We start from the raw sequence: 18,676 nt of genomic DNA, 5'->3' as shown, positions 1-18,676 counted from the left end.
TGCATGCTTCTGTCTTGGAGTGCTGCACATCTGAGATGCCTCAATATTTCTTCTTTAAGATGTTGGTCCCAAATGCAAGAGCTTTCAGTGAGCATATTTACTGTGTAGAAGTAACTGGTGGAGACTTTTCAAGTTTGAGCATAGAGTTGTGTCTGTGTGTTCCAGTACTGATGAACAATACCTCTTGCAGAACCATGGGTACTGCAAGAACTTTACTAGTTCAACAAGTATTTCATGGTGCTTTTAACTCCCCTGGGAAAGGAAAGTTAACGGCAGTTTCAAATGTTGTTCTATTTTCTTTTGAGTAGTAGTTAAACATAAGCAATTAGTTGCAACTCATGACTACCATACCTAAAAGGTCAACAATGTGAAGCATATACATGGAAAATACTTTTTCAGGGAGAAGCAGATAGGTTTTAGTTTTGGAAGTGAAAACTGACTTAAGATTACAGACCCTTCGAGTTAGTATTGGGCGGGGGGGGAGTCTTTAATCTTACTAATTGGGCTATCTTTGTAACTGAATAGTAGAAAGCTCCTTTGTTGGAGAAGTAATACAGCAGAGAGAAATGGTCTAGGCCTATTAGTCAGACTTTTAAATCTTTATGTTCAGTTAGTGGTTATCTGCAAGGTATGGAGATAAATGAAAAAGGCAACAAAATGAAATACAGATTCATGAAGGGGACAAAAATATTTTTTTACAAGAGATACAGTAAATCTCACTTGTCTGAGCTTCAGTAAAATTACTTTTGAACTGTCAAAAGCAGAAAGATGGCAGTTCAAGAATGAGGAAGTGCATAGGGTACTGGATATTGGGATACAGTGGCTGACGTTTCCATTTTAATTTCAGCTGAAGTTTCGGTCAGGGTCTTATAGCTTACTTTCAGGACTACATTGCAACTTTGTAACACAGAAGAGAGGATTGTGCTGGTAATACAAAATTGGGAGGCATCATCTGTTCTGTTTTCTTCACAGGTCAGTATGGCTGCATTGTCAGTGTTCTTCCCATTCAGTAGCAGTCAGTTAGCATAGGAAGACTCTCTCAATAGGCACGATAAGCATTTTCATATCCTTACAGCTGCAGTGTTTGGCTTTGCCTAGTTCACCTGGCTCATCGTTGCACACTTCAGTAACTTGGACATTGACAAGCAGGAGGTATCCTAGATTATTATTGTGCATTACATTCTTAAAATACAGTTGTGTATATTTGAAAGGTAGTTCTTGCTCATCTGAAGTATTACACAAGAAATTTGAGGAAGTGAGAGTTGAAATAATTGCAAGCAGATAGTAACATGGAGCTTTTAAAGGTCAGAGTATTAAAGTTACCACTCTTTTTGTGCTGTTCATTAGCTGACCACAGACAATATATTTCATGATCTGAAGGAATTAAATACATACAGCCTTGTATTTCTCTAGTTTGCATGGAAAAAGAAAACTACACAGATGACGAGTAGGACTTGAGCAGTACTTATGTGGAGGAAACAGTACATGGTACTACAAGTTCTACTCCCTTTCACTTTTGTTGTATGTTTTTAAAAGGCAATGTCTGGCAATGGATATGAGTTTATAACAAGATCTAATGTAGAAGACAGCTGTTTCCAAAGAACATCTATTTAAATCATATCAATTTGCATATCTTGCTCTCCGTGCCTTATAGTCAGATAATAGTATTGCCACAGTAAGGTGATTTATTCCTTCAAATAAAAAAAAAAATCTCTGTCTTTCAGGAGACTGACTGACCATTTACTTATTTCTGAGATGTGTGTATCTCTGGCATTCCAAGCTAAATTAAGAGAATTGTGTGCTCTTCTCAGGGTCTGAAAAGTTACACAGGATTTTGACAAGAAACATCTTTTCATGTACTTTTTAGAAAAGGAAAAATAAAGATTTGGCAGTTAATGTTTTTGAACTAACTCTTTGGCAAGAATAATTATTTGAGATTTTTCCCATAGCAGTCTAGTAAACTCGAAGTCTTAAACAGACAAACTTTAGGCATTCAGATACAGAAGGAAATCATGGATATATCTCTTCCAGTGCTTTTTAATTTCTCTTCCCTAGATTATAGTCTTCTAGAGAGGAAAAAAAATGCCACAGATCAATTCTATGTATTGTCTCACTAAATCAAGAATAATGAAAATTTATCAGAACTGTTTGAATGTAACGGTATTCATACAAGATTGATTTGAAAATTGAGAAGTAAAGCAGGTACAGACTGTACAAAACCAGAGAAGGGGCCTGTCTAGTGCGAGGGGAGTAACTCTTTGGGGCTTGTATCTAGTCTTGTTGCTTTGCAAATGATGCCCGAATTAGTTGCTCCGGATAGGGTGCAGTTTCTGCAAGAGAACAAGCAACTGACACTTGTCTTCAGCTGAGCTGGTTATTAACATACTGAGGTTGCCAAAGAATAGTGAAGTGAATTAGAAAATTAACTCAGAAGACTTCTAAGAAAGCAAAGAGAAGAATTTTAGCTTTATGACTGGTGAAGTTCTTCGTAGTTTAATTACTAGTCATATTCAATTCATAAATCGTGAATTGAATGTATATGAAACATCTGTGGCCAGCTCTTAATTTTCATACTGTTTTAGAGGAAATTCCGGTTGCTCATTTCAAAAAATGCATTAAACAAAGTGTATTTGAGTTGCATGTTTTACAAATACTAGCGTGTAGGGGATAAAATTAGGGAACATAGAAGCAGTGCACATGTCCTGCAAGGCATTTTTCATGAAAGTCACTGCTTGTGTTAGTGCCATTCAAAGAAGAAATCAGGTAGATTTGCTCATGTTGTCCTACTGATTTCATGCAGTAGTTTAAGAGTCTTAAGACAACATTTTCCTGAAAAGAAATAATTCTGCTTTCTTTGCTTTGTGCTGGCACAAGCACTTGAGTCTACACACTGCACATGTTTGGGGAGCTGATAGGAATTAAAACTTGTTTCTTGCTGATTAAGGATTAGCTCTGGTCATGGATTTTCTCAAGGTCCTAATAGCCCTTACTCCATAAACGTTAGTTAAAAGATGATAAAGAACAAACATTAGGAAAATGGTTGTGCAGAGTACAAGTGAAGCTGCTAGTAAGCAGAGAATCACAACTTCTTTAAACTGTCACTAGTGTCAGTAATGCTGAAAAAAGGAAAAAAAACACTACACTCTTTATGGGAGTTTGATTTAGACTTTTTTTATCGATGAAGGTGTAATTCAGTATTTTGGACTAGTGCAACCCATAAGAGTGGTATAAGCTATTTTCCTTATTGGAAGCACTGGATAAAATCCTTTTAACTTTACTTTCAGTCCTTTTTCTTTAAAGCATATTGAAAACTTGCACTGCAGAGAGAAATTGAAAAAGCTGTTCCTCCTCAATTTGTGTAAATCTGTGCAAAGCTGTTCTTTCCACCATGGAGTTGCATGTGAAACAATAAAAGAATGAAGATGTTGCCATACCCTTAAATTGGAGGAGACAGAAAGACAGGGCAGTCAGTTGGGGTCGTGTCTATCTTGGTCTGTTGTGGGAGCTGGTAATGGTCTTGTTTTGGGTTGGTTCCCCCCCCCCCCCCCCCCCCCCCCCCCCCCCCCCCCCCCCCCCCCCCCCCCCCCCCCCGAGTGTTGGAAACTAAGCAATAAAGACTGTGATGTTTGCCTATGCAAGAAACTAGAATTACTGATTTAAATGATCTATATACTGTGCTGCTTCTTCCAGCTACTTCTCAGGCTTTCAGATCAGAACTGGTTTTTTGTGGGAAAGGGCAGGTTGTATGCCATTTGGAGAGTTGAACATCTATCATTATATCAGCTAACATCAGAAAAAATCCAAGAGCTAGAAATGGTTTTCTTTTAAATGAAAGCCAAGACTTCTGTGGCCTGTAGGCCTGTGGATCAGGCTCCAGGGTCAATTTTCTGGCCTGGATCAGTGTATTGGGACCTGGTTTTGCATATATTTTTGTGCACGTGCATGTACAGGAGGATGTTGATTTAGTCTTCAGCACAAAATTAGCTCTGTTCTACTAACTAATACTGGTGTCTTGATAAATACCTCTTTCTGAGATACTCTGTGTTTTACGTAATCATAAGCCTCTATTTCAAGTCTAGATCTTCAAGAAAATACAGGCAGTGACAAGATAAATATTTTCACAAGATGCTAATTCTTAAATCAAAGCATGTGTTATAATAAAATATAAATGCTGTGATAATAGATTTTACATGAAGTTGGAAATTTACCAGGATACCAAAAATCTGGGTGGCTTTTGATTTAGACAGTCAACCAAAATTTTTTGTTCAAGTGTGACGTGTTATGACATCACAAATTAAATAGTAAATAGTCACATTTTAAACTAATGTCTACCTTATGTTCTTGCAGTTGCCGACAGCGTGATGTAAATAATCAAAACTCCTTTAACTTTTGTGATGCTAGTACTTATTAAACCTGGAAGATCTACCCCTGTACTGAACTACTTGCTGGTCACATTGACAGGTGGAAAAATGTCAGGATTTTTTATTTAAAAATTACAGATGAGTTTTGATTCCAGGCAGTTTGAAGTGAAAGGTCATAAGCTTGGCTTAGATGCTTCACTGATACACTCAGTATTTAACTGTGTTTGGACGGGAATAAAGACAATGCCAAAACTTAAAAAAAAAAAAGTGTCACTGAACACCCTAGGGTGTCACACCCTCCTTGATAATTATTTTTATAATTATGTAATATTATTTAGCTTAGCTGTTTAGATAATGTGTGGATTTGATGGGTTTGTGTTGTTTCAGAGTATAGGTGTTAACCATCATGTTCTGTGGCTGGTGTCTGTGGGTTTACACACACAATAAATGTGAAGAATCTTCCCTCTTTTTTTTGTTGGGATTTAAATTACCTTACTTCCTGCCACACTGAGGGGGAACACAACAGTCTTATCTGAGAATGGAGGCGCATTGGCATAGCTACTCCAGTATGAAGCATGATGTTTTGTTTGCATTCATGTAACAGTTTAGCAATAATTCCTGTGCATACTAAGTAGCACGACTCCAGAACATACCAAATTTGATAGGAGTCCACGAGAGAGGTTATAACTTGGGAATTCTCTCATGCTGTTGTAAATGCTTTATTCTTATTATCCCCACCGCCAATAAATATCTCAAATCATCTCCTTCATCCACAAAAAAGTACACACTTTTTGAAATGATATAAATTATTCCCTGTTTGGTTTGGCTTATTCCAGTACTGCTGAACTTAAACTTCTTATACACCATAGAGTATACATTTTGGTGTATAAAATTTTCAGATGCCACAAAGCTGAGTTTTGAACTTTACTCACATGGTATGCTAGCCAAAAATGTTCACCATGTATGTTAGCCAATGTGGTTGTCTTTGGTTTTTCAGAGTAATTGGTAATGTGGAATTTAGAAAAGGAGTAGTTTTCATACAGAGGAACTGTAAGACTCAAGTAAGTCTTTTTGAGTTGTTACAGAAATACTTTACAGATAACACACCTTACGGCTGCCATCTCTGAAACTATGTTAATTTCTTAAATTTACTTATATAACCCCCTGTGGTTATGTAGCTTATTTGTCCAATTTGTTTGTTCAGGTAACAAAAAAAATTGTTTGATTTGAGAACAACAAAATTATCATAGTCCCAAAGCAAGAAAAATGTAACTGAAAGGTGATTTGTCTTAATATGATAGCCTGTGTATGTATTTGCACATATGTGAATTACATATATATTTATTGAAGACAGAGAAACTTCTTTATCCTTGTCGCTAGAGGTTATGCCCCTGCCCCATCCAGGTCAGCATTTGGGTATGTGAAGGAGACTTCACCTAGTCTTGTTTTTTCTAGGAGATTTGTCAAGATGAAGTGTTCCAGGGTCATTGCTGCAATACCTTAGTTCCTTTGCTCAGACTGCTACATCTTCCATCGTCACTTCTGGCAATCTTCGTTGACATTCAGTTCTTGGCATTTTCCACTAACAAGCCTCGTGTAGATGGGCTTTCTACCCAGGGGTGGAATCTAATGGACCTGGACTGCACACTGACGGTTGCAGCATGCTGCCTGGTGACATTGTGCATAAGCTATTCTTGAATACCTGTTTGATGTAGGTGCTCTTTGTATATGAGTCTTGCGGGTGACTGCCTTCATTTTGCAGGTAGTCTCCCGTTCAAAATGTTTCTTGTTCTGAATGATCCCTCACAATCTCCATACAGACCTATTATGGCTACACATTATTCCTGACATAGCATATTAAACCACGTTACTGTGATAGACCTAATCTGCCATGCTGCAGTCCATACTTTGGGGTTGTTGACGTTCCAAGGCATTTAGCAGAGTTTAGTAAGCAATGTCAGCTGCTTTTCTCCTGATCTTGTCTTTAGGATGTCTTTGTTCTGGTTCAAGTTATGGTATATGTCTTCTTCCCCTCAGTCCCTTTAATCCTAAGCATCCAACTCTAAACCAGTCCAGAATAGTCAGTGGAACCTCATTTGACTGAAGTAGTTACGGTGTCAGGCTCATTAGGGCGTACAGCATCTCTCTGCATCTTCCTCTATATGATGATACCAAACTCAGGATCGCCAGTTCATTTTCATTTGCTCATGATCCATCTCATTGATACAAGCTGTGAACGGCTCTGGTCATTAGAGTATACCTGCCTTCTTCATAGGGGAGAATCTTAAGCCAAGGAAGAGGTTCTTAAATCATGTGCATAGTTGATATGGGAGACCTGCTTCACTGATTTTCTTATGTTATCCCCTTTCTTGACTGTAGCCTTCACTGTCTATTGAAATTTCTGTTGGTGCTAACAGAATTGTAGCCATCCTTTACCACCTTTGAATAAAGCTTGCCCTGTTTTCTTGAATCAGACTCTTTGGCAGTTCCTATGAAAGCAGCTGCCCTTTTGGATCAGTCAGTTATTGACAGGTACTGGAGGAGTGGGTAGTGGGGTTGTGCCAACCAAAGGGGAGCCCTGCCTGTGTGGGAATGTGGCACTTCATGTTCACATGGAGCAGAGCGATCTCACTGGGAAGTGCTGTGAGTCTTGAACTTGGCTATTCGCATGGAGCTCCGACATCACTTAGCTACCTCTGCCGCTGCGGACGTTGACTTTGTGGAGAGCATTCTTGCAGCCACTCTTTGTGTGCAGCTCCTAAAGGCTCATCTCCAGATAACTTGATTGTATCAAGCTTGTTGCTTGGACTCTTCTCCTGTGTGGATGTGCTTCAGGAAAGTCACTGAAATGGAGGGTTTGCTAGTTACTGGAGTGGTTTGAGAGGTGCAGCTTACCTGTGTGATCACTGTCTGTCATTTTCCCTGCCTCTTAGTCCCTTGGGCTGAGCAGGGAATGGAAATGGCAGTCCCAGGCACGTTCTAACGTATTTGAGTAAGCTTGCCCTTATCCAGATACCTACAGGGGTGAGAATCTGATCTTAAGAGCTGAAGAAACATGTAGATGTGGACTGTACGTGTGAAACTCTGGTTAATAGTAAATAATGCCACCTTTTAGTATGAAACATGTTTTAACACAGGTTTGGTATTGTAGGGCTAGTTTTAGCAAAGAAGGTTGCTCAGTATAACTTTTGAAAGTAGAAAAGCATCCTCCAGTGGGTGCATTGCTACTGCAACATGCATGTAAGGATTCTGATAAAGATTGAAAAGGATAAAATGTATTGTCTGAATATTACCCATGACTAAATCTTTTCCACAGTTTAAATCACAGCTAAAATACTTATTAATTTTTATTGTACAAATTGAGATTATTCCATTTTTGGAGCATTCTTGACTGTGTAAGCTGCTGCTGAAATAAAATGCCGTTTCAGCCTCACAGAGGAACAAAACTTTGCTGCTGTGCTCTGAATACAGTACTTGGCTTGATTAACAAGCATGTCCTGACTAGGGAGATAAATAACCTAATGAGGCCCAGGGCTGGGGGTAAAATTCTTTCTTTTTATGGTTGTAAGTGGAGCACAACAATGATACATTAAGCAAAGCAGAATGAATTTGCTTTTCTTTGTACAGTGGCAGTGCTGTATAGTCTGGGGACATCCAGACAAGGAAATCTGTCATACTGATGAATGCTTTTGAAGGGCGTGGTGGGCGTAAGTGCTTAATATAGTTCATGTAATGGCTTGGAAGTGGCTGATCTATATATACGAGATAAAAATAGCACTATTTAATGCTGAAATTAATGCCACTATGTTATAGTGCAAACTTCTCTGCTGGCTTTATACAGTGTGTTTGCATCTGTACACGCTGCTTTTAAAGGACAGTATTGGTAGTAACAGTTCACCAACATACCAAATATTTTTTGTTAGGTGGTGGACTCTGAGCATTTGCCAATGTGTTGATTATATCTACTTTTATTTTGATTTTGGTTAACTACTACTAAACCTCATATTTTCAAAATTAAATTTTATTTGCTTCAATTTGTCCTTATTAATCTGGACGTGGATTGGAGTAGTGTTGATTGGGCTTTCATAGGTTCTGCAAGTGCTTCTGTAGTTCTTCACCAATCCAATTTTCTGGTATTAATGACGACATAGTATTTCTGTAAAGTTCCCAGTCATCCGGGAGAATTCCAGCTGGGTTCTGTCATAATGGGCCTGCATCTTCAATATCCTCCCTTGTGCAGATCGGATGGTGATACTGCCTAGCTGGAGGTGGTTTAGCATGCTGACTACCTATAAGATCTCTCTTTCCTGCCCCATGAAACTTGAGATCTTCTGATCTGGTTGTTAAAGGTCTCCGTGGTCACCTGTCATGGCTTGCTTTATGAATCACTGTCTCTCTACTGAGGCTGTTGGTTTCTTCTTTAGATTCTAGGTGTTGCTGTCTTTGCAACAGCTGGTGAGAATCCTCTTGATAATTCTTCAGTCACGCTTCTTGGATGACCAATTGCTTAGTTACATCTCCCCGCTTACTTCTCCTTCCTTACCCCTTTCTGCTTCCCTCTTCTGTTCAACTTAGCACTTTGAGACTTTCAGGATATGTTGTCCTGGCTTAGTAGCTAACTGTGAAATGTCCTTCACTTGCCAAAGCTTGCGTTAATCTTGTTGCTTGCTGCGGTCTTCTGAAGAGGACACTAGTAAAGGCAGATGGGCCACATTCAAAATGAGATTTATATCAAGTCTTTAACAGGTAAACCTAGTGTTTCTAGTATTAAACAGGATTCACGACTTCATCTATCAACTTCCTAAATAAAAACTTATCTTACTGGCAGGAGCTATTTGGCAGATTTGTGATGGCCAGGCCAGCTCTACCAAGTTTGGACAATGAGCTGGATAAAACTGAATGGTAGTTTATGCAACCTGTTACTGCCTTGGTCTGATAAGTTAGCTACCACTTGGGTTTTTTTGGTTTGTTTAGGCTGTTTTTTCTTCAGCTTTGCTGTTTCACTGCTAGCATCCTTAAACATGTCATCTATGACAAGTCAATAACTGAAATCGTAGTACATCTGGTTATGTGAGTATTTGGGCGTAGGGAGACTTTTTACTGGAGCTTCAAGATTCTTAGAAGCAGACTCCTTTGTTCTGATCTGATTATTCTAGTGCATTGATCAATATGCCAAGTGGTACCAAAATAGATGTTTGCTAACATTGTTAGCTTGTTTATCCAGTCCTCCTTTGTTGCTTCTTTCATGCTTCTGCTGTATTTTACTCTTTCTTGATTTCTCTTCCATGATCTGTGGTGCCTTTTTGCTGCTGTTAGGAGACCATCATATTGGGTATTACAGTAAAACAGACAACATTCCAGTTGAGTTCAAGGTTCCAGTAGTGAGCACTGGATGCTGCAGAAGCATCTTTTGCTGCAGCAGGAAGGTAGAGCATGTAGCTTCTTTTAAGGTGACTGTGTATTGAGACCTCCTTTAAAACCAAAATAGGTTTTAATGCAACAGTTTGCCAAAAACACCATATTTCTTACCTGTTACGTCCTTGACTGGGATACCTTTGGTCCGTTTCTTGTCTGTGCTATAACCTGGCAGCAGTATTGTGACTGCGAATAACCACATTAAACAGTTTTCTGATTCAGTTTAATATAGTTGACTTTTTTTTATTGAGAGGGTTTATTTTGGACACTGCCAAATACGAGAATTTGAAGTATGTTCTTCATAGTACCACTAGCTAACTCAGTACAGATACCTAACATAGGGCAATGCTGAATTTAACTTACACTAAACTTAGTAGAGTTGAAGACAAGATTAAACCTAGTTTTGTTTTGTCTTGTCCTTTAATGTGACTGACTTGCCTTTCCTGAAAAATTACTGTTCCATTTTCTTACTTTCTAATACATAAAGTTGGAGACAACTTGCTCAAAAACTGATTTTTATAATTTGAGTTGCATTATATCCCAGACATAGCAAGTTCATTAAGATTGTTACCTTTGCATATTAAAAATTAAACAAAATTTTAGTGTTTGCATGTTAAAATGTGTTGAGAACCACTTTGTTCTGTTTTTTGTTCAGATATGTGTGGGATTCTGTAGCAGAAGAGCTTTATTGTCCAGAGGGCTCTGATTTTTCCTTGCCAGAACAAACCTTGTCAGAATTGAACCAATATTGTCAAAATTGCTTTAATGACAGCTGACGTTAATAAAAAGGGGAACCGTGACTTTTGCTGAATGGCCGTGACAGTATGAGCTGTGTAAAATGCTTTCACACTGACAAACCTGATTTCCTTCTGTGATGAAATAGCTGGTTCTGCAGGTGAGGGGATAGCAGCAGATGGTTTTCTGCCTGATGTCAGCAAGGCCTTGGACTTCGTATGCCGTAGTATCCTTATAAACAAATCCATGAAATAGTCCACTTATCCAGGCAATATAACGAGGTGGCTGAACCATGGGTCTCAAAGACTTGTGCTTAGTAGTACAAAGTCCAGATGGCAGCAGGCTACTTGTGGCATCCTATCAAAGCTTGACACTGGAGCAAATACTGTCTAACTTCCTTATTAGTGAACTAGATGAGGGGACAGAGTGTATCCTCAGCGTGTTGGCGGATGATACCAAATTGGCGGGAGCAATCGATACATGGGAGGTCAGGGAGACTATTGAGAGGGACCTCAACGTCCTGCGGGAATGGGCTGACATGTAGTTCAGCTAAGGCGAGCACAAAGCCCTGTGTATGGGAGGGAGTAGCCCCATGCACCAGTGGAGGCTGGGGGCCAGTGACTGGGGAGCAGCTCTGTGGACACCAGCCCAGCTGTCCTCCTGAAGAGCCAGCCCTTGTGGCAGAGCGTCAGCTACGCTCTCAGCTGTGCTAGCACCAGTGTGGCCAGCAAGTTGAGGCAGGTTATTCCCTTTATTGAGAACCTGTGGGACTGTATCTAGGTACTGGTGCGGGAAGATCCCAGTAAATGGTAGTCAGACTCAGAAACAGGTTGCCCACAGAGGCTGTGGAGTCCCTGTCCTTCAGGATACTCACAGCTCCATTGGTCATTACTCCAAACAGCTTATTCTAATGGCCCTGCTTTGAGCAGGGTGTCAGACAACTAAAATTGCTATCTGTTAGTCTGAGCTTTTCTGCCTGTTATGCTCCCTAAGAAGCAAACAGCAAAATTGATCATCCTAATATGACAGGCTGCGACCTGCTGTAGTGTAGAAGTTAGTTTGCATCTCTTAAGCTACCCCAGGCTTGAGGGCCGAGATCCAAGGGGGATATGGTTTGGATGTTGACATGAGAACCTTACTAGCTACTCCACCTTAGTGTGTGCCTGAGTCCGAGTCCCCTGCCCTGACTGAAACAAACGGAAGCCTTTTGTACTTTGTGTGGTGGTGATTATTCCATCACTCTCATGAGTTTTATTTCGAAATCGCTGTTTGTAGGTATTCATGTGGCAAGCAGGAAGACAACTTTTGTGACTAATGATTTTTTGGTGCAAAAACGGTGTCTTTAAAATGTGTAGTTCATATTCCTTTCAGGACCATGTAAAAAGCAATATCCTGAAGATATCTGTAGTGGCAAGGTGGCAAGAGAGAGGAAATGTAAAACTGTTCCTGAAAGTAGAGAAGTTAAAATAAAGGCTACTACTTTCAAATTTACTTGCTTTAGAAGCTGAACTGTAGAGGTGAATGTCTAAAAAATATGAGTTTTTAGTCCTTTAATTATGAATTTCTGAAAAAAAGTTAAGTATGTATGTTCCCAGATACACTCTTCAGGCTTCTATATTTGGAAAATATGAATGTAAAATGAATTGTATGGTGATACCATGGCGGGAAGTGTCAGTCATAACATTTTTATATGATCAGAGAATGATTGTGTGTGGAATTTAAGTTCCAGTTGTTAATGAAACAAGATATTTTAAGGAAAAAAGGCATGCTTTGAGGATATGTAATTCATGTTAAGGAGATAGATATAATCATTAAGAAGAATAGTCTACTAAAGAGGAGTATAAAACTAAAAACTTACATTTGTTCCTGAATTTTGGGGTTGTTTTTTCCTTTTCCTGAACAGACTTTGCTGGAATATGCAGAAAAGTGGAAAACATCGGAAGACCCTCTGCCCCTATTAGAGGTGTATACAGTTGCTATCCGAAGTTATGTTAAAGCACGACCTTATCTTACCTCTGAGTGTGAAAATGTAGCCTTTGTGCTTGAACGTTTAGCACTGTGAGTATGTTTTTCGGTTACTAAAATCAACCTGTATGGTATTAACTTTTCACTGCCTAAATGCTTTCCCAATCCAGTTCACAATCTATAGAAATTCTGAATAGGTTGGGAGGCGCCTGCCTTCCTCATGGTGAATGCTGTATATGAGAGAGAGTATCTTTGGTTGTTGGAAATGGGGCAGGCTTGAGAAGGACTCCTGATCTAGGACAAGCCAACATCCCTGGCTTGAAACGCTTTGCTACTATTGATCTGCATGCAATCTGGAAGCACATCAATTTACACAGGCTGTTACAGGGTTGGACTTCAATGATAAACCCTTTTTTTTTTGAAAATCGGTGTTCTTCTAGAGAGCTTGCTTTTACAGTTTCTGCAAGAGTGTCCATCACCTTCTTTTCTTTATACGTTCAAAGAAAGCAAACTGTTTTGTGACTTTGGCATTTCAAACAAATAACTATTTGGATACTAGACTAAAGAATTGTTGATTATACATTTTAAAAGCCAAAAATTGCCTTGAATAATATTCCCATTTGACTTCCAGAAGCTGTATTGAACTTCTGCTGTGTCTGCCTCTTGATTTACCTGAAAATAAATGGGAAGAATTTCAGGCTTTTGTACAGGTGAGTTTGATTCACGAAATGAAGACTTAATAGCTTTTAAGAATGGTTTGGAAACCTAGTGATATTAAGTACATAGCATGTCTGAAGACTTGTTTCCTGGTGGCTCATAAAGATCAAGGCCTTCAGCTGGAAATCCTGTGTACTCTGCAGTAATTGCTGTCAGTCATATCATTTGTCTGTCATAGTTCATGTAGCAGCTGTGGAGAAAAAAATATTTTCAGATACTTGAAAGAAAGCTCATGTTTTAAAAGATATTTGTCTATTAACACTGTTAGAAATGAAATAATATCATCTAAGTCATTCTTTACGATTTATGATTGTACATTTGAGACTTATTATGAATGAAAGATCTATCAATACTGCAGGATTGTTAGATCTCCCACAGGGCACTAGCTCGTTAAGGATCAGAGCTCTGCTTTAAAGGAGGGTGTTGAAACAAGTTCTGCTCCTCAGTATTTATCAGAAATATGTAGTGGGAGGTCCTGCCTACAGTTTTAAAAAAAAAAAAAAAAAAAAAGTGGAGGTTAGGGAGAAGGAAGGAATAATAGTGAAAAAGACCAGATACAATTACCTCGGGATTCTCAGCCTAAATAACATAGGAAAATGCAAGGCTGATTTTTAGAGTGAATTTTGACTAGCAACTGCCTGATGTAAATCAATTCTGAAGAGGTGTGTTTGGTGCTGGGAGGTTCCACAGCCTTCAGAGCAGGTGGAGAAGTAAAATAAAAGTGAAGAGAAAGAGATGAGCCCTTTCTTTTTTTTTTTAAGGACCAGTGTTAGTTGTGCATTGCTACTTAAGCCACAGATTTTTGCAGGTATTTAGTTCGCCCCCAAGCATACATCTGCTTCCAGAATTTATTCTAGTATCTAAATGCAGTAGAAACTATTTTAATTGATTTTAAGACTCCAGCCTGCCTTCATCATATTTGCATAGAACCATGCAGTGAGGTCTTACAGCTTAAATCTTTCGCCTTTACAAAAATATTTTTTTCAGTGTCTCCAGTGCATAAAAATTGAGCTGCTGAAGAGTCTGAAAAGAATAAGAGTTTAGACAGCTGGTGCCAGACCAATATGTGGACCAGAGAATTTGCTCATCCATTTTTAAAAGGGAGGCCTATTTCAAAATTGAGTTTCAGAAATGTAAGAAGTAGCCCTGTTAATAGATCTCAAGGCGAGTTTGGGGCACTCAATCGTTTTGGTTTCTCAGCCTAAATCTTAGGCGACAGAAGCAGAAGTAAAACCTATATAGGCTGAATATTGTTTTGTTAGACATTTAACTCTTTATCTGGTAAGGGTTTTTTTTGACATAAGGTATAAAGGAATATAAAAGACACATATTCTTAATATCTTTTTTAACAATACTTTGTTCTGTAAAATATGTTCTTCAGGTGGCTCATAAAAACTTGATGGAAAATGGCAGCCGGGAACTGCACATTTTAACTACACTTACACAAGAGAAGGGAGTGTGGAAGAACCCAGTGTTGTGTGATATTCTTTCCCAGGAACAGTTGGATCCAGATAAAGGTAAAATTTAAAACAATGATTGGGATAAAACATGCCTCATTTTTATAATACATTGAAATATTATTATGATATATGGAAGTCTTTTGTTGAATATAGTTTATGTGATAATTTATAAGCTATATACATATACTTGTAGCATTGTCTGAATTATTAAGACAGTATGTTCCTAGGAATATACAAAGAATGTAATGTTGGTATTTTGCATAAAACGTAATCATACCTGGAGATGTCTTGCCATTTTCTTTATAAGCCGTGTGAAAGGAGATTACATACAGGCTATTTTACGATGGGGTAAGTTCAATACTGGTATACAAAAATTATTTGACATAAAACAAAAAAATAAAAAAAACATTTTTTTTTCTTTTTAATGAGAATGGCATTTACTCAGTTACAAAATGCAAAGGGCCATTACCGAAGATTCATTTAGACCAGAGTTCTGAGAATGGCTAACAGCAGTTGCATAGGGAAGAGTATATGATCAGCAGAGGCTTACAATGATATTTTCCTGATGTATTATTTCCATTGTTAATGATTTGCAATTCAGAAGTGGTATCCTTGTGTTAATAAGTCTTAGCTGTTTTTTTGATTCTTTGCCTAATTGGTTTTAGAATCTGTATAAACTGTCACACCTGAGCGTCTGTGGCAGAGTTACGCAGTTATCACATCAAGTAAAGTAGCTCCTCTTACTGTCTGCCTCCTTTTAGCCTGATGCTTGCTTATTTTTGTGATATTCTCTATTAAAAAGTAAACTATTCTCACGTCTTTTAATGAAGGCATCATAAGACATGATTCGTTAGACTGCTGTCATATCCCAGCTTCTCTCTTGTGTAGTGGCTATTCCATACTATCTTCTAGCTTTACTGTCCCATTCCTCGTATGGGGGACGAAAGGTTTATCCAGCAGTCAACATGTAGATGTACTGATTTGCTGCTTCATTCTGCATTTCTTTCGTAATATTTCCTAACATTAGACTTGCTTCTTGACTGAGCATTGAACCTATGTTTTCTTAAAACTGTCTGGTTTAGTCCCGATTTCTTTCTTGAGGAGTAGTACCTATTTCAGTGTTAGGATTTTCATCTAACACACAGCCTATTTTTCTGTATGTACAGTTCGGATTGCATTTTTTCCCTGTGAAAATCACTTTGGGGTTTTTATCAACATTTTGATTTTGTCTGTTATGCCACATTATGGAGTGCTGTTCTCTTCACTCTTTTACTGTTGGCATGTTTTTACTACCCTGCTTTTATCAGCATGTTTTGTCACCTTGTTCTCTACCCTTCTTTTCCAAATATTTATAAAAATGCTGGACAGCAGAGGTCCTGGTACAGATCCTCGGGGAACCCACTGAGAGTTTGTTTTCTTTTTTCCTTTAACTGATAATTTATCCATATAAGGATCTTCTTTTTACTACCAAGATAGGTTGGTGTCTTTAGGGGTTTTGAGGGACTTCTTTTAATGCCTTTAGAAAATTAATTGGATCTCCTTTATTCATATTATCACAACTCCCTCAGATAAGTCCAGTAAATGTGTAATGTGATTTATTATTTTTTTACAAAAGTCGTGCTTACTCTTCCACAAGATTTGCATTTTGCCACTTCTTTTAATAATTTTTTATGCTTCTAATACCAATTCTGGATTGGTATGCAGTTCTCGGAGTCCCCCAGAGTACTCTTTTACTACCTTCATATCAACCACCTTCTAGTCATCTTAACAGTAAGGTACTTCTAAGAGAGAGGTTTAATTAATATTTTACTTGCCTTATATTTGAAGTTTTTTAAGAACTCCCTCATGAAGCTGGTTTTGATGACTATTCGTTTTATCAGTGTTTTCCTGCGAAGTTTTTTATGGACATTTCAGGATTCCTTTTGCTCCTGAATGTTGTTTACTCAAGGATGCTTCTGCCTTGGACTTGACTGACTGACTGTGGCAAGATTGTCATACTACATATCCCTATTTTTGTTACTCAGTTGACAAGCTGTTCCCTAGCTATTGTCATACTCTGTAATACTGCATTGTTTTGTGTCATCATCTTGCTAATATGAAGGATATTTTAGTAATTTGAAGGATATTTTAGTAATAACAAAACTCCATTGCCCAGAGAGCTGGCTTTCTTGTCTGTAATCCAGCACTCCCACTGGCTACCACTTACCCTCTTTCAGTGGACAACTGTCTCTCAGCAGTCTTCAACCTTAACTCCAGTCTTTGGAATATTTGTAAGCTTCGCTTACAGGATTTTGGCTTTGTTCTTAATGTTGCCTTTACCATTTGTGATTTCAGAAGTTCCCAAGTATTTAAGTAGTCAGCTTGTTACACTGGGATGTTATCATTCGGTAGATTTGATCAACTCGGTCTTTGAGTAATGGTTAGTGTAAACATTTATCTGTTGGAGATGAAACAACTAGTTGAGGCTGGAGGTGTTTTTCCTAATGTCATCCTCTTAAGCTTTTGTTGCCTGTATTTGTTTCAGTTGTTTCTTCATGTTTGTTTTATTTTATTTCAGTCTTGGTAGTCTCAATTATGACCTATTCGGAATAACTATAACCTATTCAGAATCTGTGACATAAGTGGATATCTGCTGAATTTTAGGTCAGTGATAATCTCTTCTCAGAGGCCTCTGTTGTTGACTCCTGAAGGTCAGTTTGCCTCTTTACGTCTCCTGTAGGAAGCGCAACTAGGTGTCTGTTTCATCTCAGAGACAGATCCTTTTGAATTCCTATATTTTCAAATTGTAGAAACTCAGGACATAGTGTGAGAGACAAGCTCATTTTCTCTGACCACACAGCACAGCTGCTTTGTTCTGATTACAGTCAAGCAAATGCAGGCCTGTCTGAACTGGACTATTCTCTTGTTCTCCTAGTTTTGGGAATGGACTGTTGCATGGGTTCCACCTAAATATGAGCAGGAGGTACTCGCTTCCTAAGATGTTAGGGAGACTGTTCTCCGAGTGCCATGTCATTAAGTAATTGCCTTACTCCTGACTGCCTTGGGCACAGCTCAGTTTTCTGATGAATGTATGTCTGTAAGGATTCATGCACTAAGGAGCTCAAAAATGTAGAGGATGGATACCCAGTTGTTTGAAGCACTGACAAGAACAGTATGCCTGTCACTGATTTCTTTGCTGATGGGTATTACTGCATTAGTACAAGATGCGCATACAGTACTATGGTGTAAAATAGTAAAATCTGTCTTGAACTGTACTGCAGGAACTACATGCATACAGTAGATACAGATTTATGTTTGTGTGCACATATAAAATCTTTTCACACCGGAAATATTCTCCGGCCACTTGATTTGTCACCTGCTTGGGTGACAAACGTTGGCATTGCCCTGGATTTTTAGCCCATCTCTGACCATGAATGTTGGGAAACCTGGCTTAAGTTACCAGATTCTGTGCAATAGATGTCACCAAATAAAGGAGAATCTCCTTTTGGGAACTATTGTAATGCTGATAGCCCATGTGAGTTGTTTCTGAAGAAAATTTATCTCTCTCCCCCTGCAAGTGGAACATCAGCATTATCATTTGGGGCTGTGGTTCTTCCCACAATGTTAGTCTGTTTTGTATGGAGGACTAGCCTGGAAATGGGAATTTGGATTCCTAATGGGCTGAGGAATATAATTTTTTTTTCTTATTCTTGACTGATGACTCCAAAGAGAATTTATTTGCAGAAACTTAATTGTCAGCAGGGTCTTTGGATGTCATTTGTGGGCCCCCTAAATGGACATCTGGAGTTGATAGCACTACTCGTGGCTGCCATCTGCGAGATTTCCTGAGAGAAACTGCTTTTGAGTTTCCTGAATCTGTTTGGTATTGTGTCATGGATCAATCTACATTCATTTGAAGAATGCTCAGGCAATCTTCCACCCCTCAGAGCACTTCAGTGCCAGAAAGAGAGATCCTTCCCCCAGTTCTGCATATCTTGTTGTTTCTTGCTTCTGTCCCTTGCCTATGTCTTTACCCAACAGGAC

At 38.6% G+C, this 18,676-nt stretch overlaps 1 protein-coding gene across 1 annotated transcript in view; it reads left to right on the top strand.

The window, feature by feature from the left end:
* The first annotated feature begins 14,574 nt into the window (after positions 1-14,574).
* ZNF292 (zinc finger protein 292) overlaps positions 14,575-18,676 on the top strand; it is a 24,211-nt gene continuing 20,109 nt past the window's right edge. The window contains exon 1 of the mRNA XM_050893666.1: positions 14,575-14,710. Within this exon, the coding sequence (XP_050749623.1) occupies positions 14,593-14,710 (118 nt within the window). The 5' untranslated portion in view covers positions 14,575-14,592. The remainder of the gene's footprint in view (positions 14,711-18,676) is intronic.

Source organism: Gymnogyps californianus, chromosome 3 (genome assembly GCF_018139145.2).
Source record: "Gymnogyps californianus isolate 813 chromosome 3, ASM1813914v2, whole genome shotgun sequence".
Lineage (NCBI taxonomy): Eukaryota > Metazoa > Chordata > Aves > Accipitriformes > Cathartidae > Gymnogyps > Gymnogyps californianus.
The sequence above is the reverse complement of the archived record's forward strand: the minus strand, read 5'-3'. Positions and strand labels throughout refer to the sequence as shown.